At 55.3% G+C, this 6,090-nt stretch overlaps 1 protein-coding gene across 1 annotated transcript; it reads right to left on the reverse strand.

Moving 5' to 3' along the window:
* Nucleotides 1-752: 752 nt before the first annotated feature.
* Nucleotides 753-5,132, reverse strand: mpdu1b (mannose-P-dolichol utilization defect 1b; the record flags this gene model as incomplete). Its single annotated transcript, XM_055666003.1, has 6 exons — nucleotides 5,092-5,132; nucleotides 3,622-3,687; nucleotides 3,210-3,342; nucleotides 2,978-2,982; nucleotides 2,217-2,297; nucleotides 753-872 (listed from the first exon to the last, which is right to left on the reverse strand). Coding segments are annotated over exons 1-6 (421 nt in total), but the record flags the coding sequence as incomplete, so codon positions are not given.
* Between the last annotated feature and the right edge of the window lie 958 nt (nucleotides 5,133-6,090).

Here is a 6,090-nt window from a genome sequence, read left to right on the forward strand (position 1 = left end):
CTCGGTGACGATCTGGATCAGCTGTGGCGTGGGGAGGAGGGGGGGAGACCATTCACACACTCACACAATAGGGAGTAAGGGGCGAGGACACACACCCCCAAACAGGGAACCCCCACCCTATACGCCCCCACCCCTCCACCAATCGTCCACCTCCCCCACAACAACGCCCCTCCCTCCACAGGGCCTCTCCGTCAGACAGCCAGCCCAGATCCAGCCTCGCACACCTGGAGACCACAGAGAGGGGACTGGGGTGTGTGTGTGTGGGTATGTGTGTGTGTGTGTGTGTGTGTGTGTGTGTGTGTATGTGTGTGTGTGTGTGTATGTGTGTGTGTGTTGGTGTGTGTGTGTGTTGTGTGTGTCGTGTGTGTGTGACGTGTGTGTGTGTTGTGTATGTGTGTGTGTGTTACTGTGTTTTGCGTCGGACTGCCAACACCCCCATGTGGTCTGGTACGTGTGGACATGTTATTAGGTGTTTGAAAATGCGTGTATGTATTTGTCTTGTGTGTGTGTTTAAATTGTGTGTGTGTACGTACGTGAGTGTGTGTTTAAAGTGTTTTTGTGTGAGTGCTGGTGTGGATGTACATGTGTGTGTGTGCGTGTGGCACGTGTATGTGTGTGAAGGAAGTTTGTGTGTTGGCGTACGTGTGTGTGTGTAAGTGGGTGTGTGTGTACGTGTGTGTGCGTTTGTGGTGTGTGTGTTGTGTACCATGTGCAACACGCGTTGTGCGGTTGCCGTTGTTGCGCCCTCTCACCGGCTGACGATTGATGGGCGGGCATGTTCAGCGCCTGCAGAAACGCCACCGTCACCAGCGGAGTGACAGGCGACAGCAACAAGCCGACCAGCAGGAAGTAAATCAGTAGGAGCAGCACACCTGGCGGAGAGAGAAGTCACAGGTCAGAGTTCAGACCACCCCTGGCAACGTGCGCCCCCTCCCATCCCCCCCCCCACCCCCACCCCAGGAGTGGGCAGATGCATGGCAGATGAAGTTTATTGCGGATAATTAAATGTGAGGTTATCCACTTTGGTAGCAAAAACAAGAAGGCAGATTACTATCTAAATGGCGTGTCAAGTTGGGAAAAGGGGAAAGTACAACGGGGATCTGGGGGTCCTTGTACATCAGTCTATGAAAAGTAAGCATGCAGGTACAGCAGGCAGTGAAAGAAGAAAGCCAAGTTGGCTTTTTTTATAACAAGAGGAATCAAATAGTAGGAGCAAAGGAAGTCCTTCTGCAGTTGTACAGAGCCCTAGTGAGACCACACCTGGAGTATTGTGTGCAGTTTTGGTCCCCTAATTTGAGGAAGGACATTCTTGCTATTGAGGGGAGCCCAGCGTAGGTTCACCAGGTTAATTCCCGGGATGGCGGGACTGTCATATGCTGAGATTCTGGGCTTGTACACTCTGGAGTTTAGAAGGATGAGAGGATCTCATTGAAACATATAAGATTGTTAAGGGTTTGGACACGCTAGAGGCAGGAAACATGTTCCCCATGTTGGGGGAAGTCCAGAACCAGGGGCCACGCACAGTTTAAGAATAAGGAGTAAGCCATTTAGAACGGAGACGAGGAAACACTTTTTCTCATAGAAAATAGGTGCAGGAGTAGGCCATTCGGCCCTTTGAGCCTGCACCACCATTCAATGTGAGCATGGCTGATCATCCAACTCAGTATCCTGTACCTGCCTTCTCTCCATACCCCCTGATCCCTTTAGCCACAAGGGCCACATCTAACTCCCTCTTAAATATAGCCAATGAACTGTGGCCTCAACTACCTTCTGTGGCAGAGAATTCCACAGATTCACCACTCTCTGTGTGTATTTTTATTTCTCATCTTGGTCCTCAAAGATTTCCCCCTTATCCTTAAACTGTGTGTGTGCGGCCCTTTGTTCTGGACTTCCCCAACATCGGGGAACAATCTTCCTGCATCTAGCCTGTCCAAAACCCTTACGAATTTTGTAAGTTTCTATAAGATCCCCCCCACACTCTTCTTATCTGAATTCTAGCGAGTACAAGCCGAGTCTATCCAGTCTTTCTTCATATGAAAGTCCTGCCATCCCAGGAATCTAGTCTGGTGAACCTTCTCTGTACTCCCTCTACGGCAAAGAAGTACTGTCTTTCCTCAGATTAGGGGATGAAAAGCAGCACGTTTAGATATTGGAGGAGGGGGTGTAATATGTAATTTAAAGTGTAATATTTGTTTTTACTAAGCCATGGAGAGTACCTTGCCTTGCCTGTCCAGCGTAGTGTCTCATCAGGAAGCCGATAGTTAGGGTCTGTAACATGAGGAACAAGGCTTCCCCCCGAGGAGCTGTGGGGACAGAGGGGGGGTGAGAGGGGGGGTTGCCAGTGCATTTGGGGGGGGGGCAGGGGGCGGGGGGGGTTGTTATGAGGGGTGGGGGGTGGGAGGTGTAAGAGAGGGTGTGCAGTGCCAACTGAGGGAGGCACGGGCGGTGGGGGGAGTGTCCACACGGTTTGTGGGTCCAACCACGTGAGGGAGGGGATGTGGGGGGGAACGTTGCGCTGTGTGGATGGGGGGGGATTGAGCTCCGAAGTCTGTGGGGGGGGGGGGGCGGAGAATGGGGATGCCTACTGTGCGGTGTGTGAGGGGGGGGGGGAGGGGTGGGGAAGGGGTGGGGGTGCTTGCAACTGTGGGGGGGGAGGGTGGGTGGGGGGGCATTCAGATTCAGATTCAGATTCAGATTAATCTCATTGCAGGTAAGTGTACAGTGAGACAACGAAATGCATGCATTTAAAAAAAGGGCGTAGTGGTTCACCAGGATATCTAGGAGGACAGGGACTTATTCAGTATCGGTTCAGGGTAGGACGCTGATGACCCCTATTGAGAGTAGAGGTTATGGGAGGTCCGAGAGAGGTCATCGGAGAGTTGACTCCAGGAACCTGAGCTAGAAAACACGTTGCAACTCAGTCCCGTGGGGTGGATGGGGTGGTCGTGAGTGCGCTTCTGCCGTTCTGAAGTCTACAATGAGCTACCTTGTGGGGGTGGGGGTGGGGGGGGGTGAGTGGGGGAGGGATGCTCTGAGCTGTGGGGAGGGGGGGTAGTGGGGGTTGAAGGGGGTGGTTGGGGAGCGTTCCTCTGTGGGAGTGGGGGACATAGGGGGGGGGGTAGGGAGGAAGATGTACAAACACAGTTAGGGGGTGGACAGGGGCGAGCGGGCTGTAAGCAGCCTGTGGGATATAGGTCGGGCGTACATACCTGAAGGGGTAGTGGTTCCTGATGCTGTACGTCATGGAGCCGGTGATCGACACCATCTCCAGCGACACGGCCTTGAAGCTCAGTCCCACCGCACTCTTCGCACGAAGGATCTTAAAAATCTGAGGCAGCTTGACTGGAAGAAAAAGGGAATGGTCAAGAAGGGACTGCCTATGCTGGACTGTCATGTGCTGAGAGGATGGAGCAGCTGGGCTTGTACACTCTGGAGTTTAGAAGGATGAGAGGGTATCTCATTGAAACGTATAAGGTTATTAGGGCTTGGACACGCTAGAGGCAGGAAACATGTCCCCGATGTTGGGGGAGTCCAGAACCAGGGGCCACACACACACACAGTTTAAGAATAAGGGGCAAGCCATTTAGAACGGAGACGAGGAAACATTTTTCTCACACTCACCCATCACTGATCCCGCGATGATTCCCAGCCCCAGCGCCTTGCTGAGGAGGATCTTCAGACACGGAACTAGTGCACAGGGAAAAAAACGTCAGCTCTTCACCTCCGCAAAGTCTCACACAGTCGTTCCATGTTTAGTTTAGAGATACAGCGCGGAAACAGACCCTTCGCCACTCGGCCCCTGACTCTCAATGCATACCTATCCAATATATGGTGCGAAACCGAGATGAGAAGAACTTTTTTCACACGCAGAGAGTGTGGTGGAATATCTCGGGACTCTCTGCCAGAGGACTAGTTGAGGACACCACAGTTCATTGGCTAGTATTTCAAGAGGGAGGTTACAAGATGGGCCCTTGTGGCTAAGGGGCGATCAGGGGGGATGGAGAGAAGGCAGGTACGGGATACTGAGTTGGATGATCCGCCATGATCATATTGAATGGCGAATGGTGCAGGCTGAATCAGAAGGGCGATGCTACCTTACCCTGCACCTAATTCTATGTTTCTATGCGAATGTGGGGCAGGAATAGGCAACTCATCCCCTCTCCAGGCTACGATCCATATATATTGTGCGTGTAAGTGGTGGGATAAATAGGCCATTTAGGCCCCCTCCTCAAGTCGCTTTATCATCCAGAAACATAGAAGGCGTGGTTGTGTGGAGGTGGAGATGGACTCTAGGGGTCGGGCCGCTTTAAGAGACGGGGGGGCGGGGTTTGCTGATGGGCTCCTGTGACGTGACTGACAGCGGATCTGGGCCAATGGGAAGGAAGCGAGTGTGGGGCGGGGCTGATAGTTGTCTGGGCCAATGGAAAGGCCGGGGGCGGGGTTGATGACGCTCCTCCTGTGACTGACAGCCGGCTGGGCCAACGGGAAGGCGGGGGGCGGGGTTGATGACGCTCCTCCTGTGACTGACAGCGGGTTGGGCCAATGGGAAGGGCCGGGGCGGGGTTGATGACGCCCCTCCTGTGACGGACAGCCGGCTTGGGCCAATGGGAAGGGCCGGGGCGGGGTTGATGACGCCCCTCCTGTGAATGACAGCATGGCTGGGCCAAATGGGAAGGGATGGTGTGGGGCGGGGGAGATAGCGCACTCATGTGAATGGGGCGGGGCGGCCGTCTGAAAAATGGGGAAGGCCGGGGGCGGGGTTGATGACGCTCCTCCTGTGACTGACAGCCGTCTGGGCCAATGGAAAGGCCGGGGGCGGGTTTGATGACGCTCCTCCTGTGACTGACAGCGGGTTGAGCCAATGGGAAGGCCGGGGGCGGGGTTGAAACCGCTCCTCCTGTAACGTAACATCCTGTGACATGACTGACAGCCGGATGGGCCAATGGGAGGGAAGCGAGTGTGTGTGTGTGGGGGCGGGGGGAGGGGAAAGGCCGGAAGTCCCGCCTCCCCCCCCCCCCCCATAGCAACGGGGAAGGCGCAAGATGGCGGCGTTTCCGACGCTTCCGGCCCCGCGGTTTCTCCCCCCCTCACCGTGCAGGAAGTTCATCTCCAGGAAAGACTCCTCGTAGCATCGCTCCTGTCAGCAGCATGTTTATTCAACAGGACAAGGTCCGTAGCCTCTCCCCGCCCCCGTCCGCCGCCAGCGCTCCCGCGCCGCGGTGGGTGTGTGTGTGTCGCAGTCCACCCTGGTCCGCCCGACACGGAAAACTGTGTGCTCCGCTCAAAGGTGCCGCTTCCGCTCTTCCCTTCCCCCCCCTTCCCTCTGTTCCTCCCAGTAATACAGAGGGACTCTAGACATTCTGCCCTTGGTTCCCCCTTCCCTCTCCTCTTCCCTCCCCTTCTCCTCTCTCGGGATTTCCCTCTCTCCCCCCTGGGTGCCCGATCGCTACTCCTATTCTGACTGCAGCGAGACTGGGTGCCTGGCGCCAGTCATTGACGTAGTAATGCAGGAGCAGCTGTTACATGGTTTCCCTCCCCTCGGATGGTATGTTGGATACCGAGAAAGAGCGATTTGAGTTTTCCCATTCAGGGTGTTCTCCGCAAGTGGTACAGGGGAGAGGGGTGAAGGACACCGTGGACTATCCAGTTTTGCATGGTTTGTAGATTTGAGAAAGACTTCTTGCCGGAGAAGGAGAGTGGCACCTACGGTTCCCCCTTCACCATTCCTGTTAGGACCAGTTTCAGGGTTCTTGTCTTTACGTGTTTCGCCCTCCCTCCGCCTCTCTCCTCCCTCCCCTCTCTCTCTCCCCTTCTCTTCTCCTCTCCTCTCCTCTCCTCCTCTCTTCTCCTCTCCTCTCTCTCCCTCCTCTCTCCTCCCTCCCCCCTCCTCTCTCTCTCTCTCTCTCTTCTCTCCTCCCTCTCCTCCCCCTCTCTCCTCTCTCCTCCTCTCCTCTCCTCTTCTCCTCTCTCCTTCCCCTCTCCCCCCTCTCCCTCCTCCCCTCTCCTCTCCTCTCCCTCCCCTCTCCTCCTCTCCTCCTCTCCTCCTCTCTCCTCCCCTTCCTCTCCTCTCCTCCCTCCTCTCTCTCTCCT

This window comes from Leucoraja erinacea, unplaced genomic scaffold (genome assembly GCF_028641065.1).
Source record: "Leucoraja erinacea ecotype New England unplaced genomic scaffold, Leri_hhj_1 Leri_1700S, whole genome shotgun sequence".
Lineage (NCBI taxonomy): Eukaryota > Metazoa > Chordata > Chondrichthyes > Rajiformes > Rajidae > Leucoraja > Leucoraja erinaceus.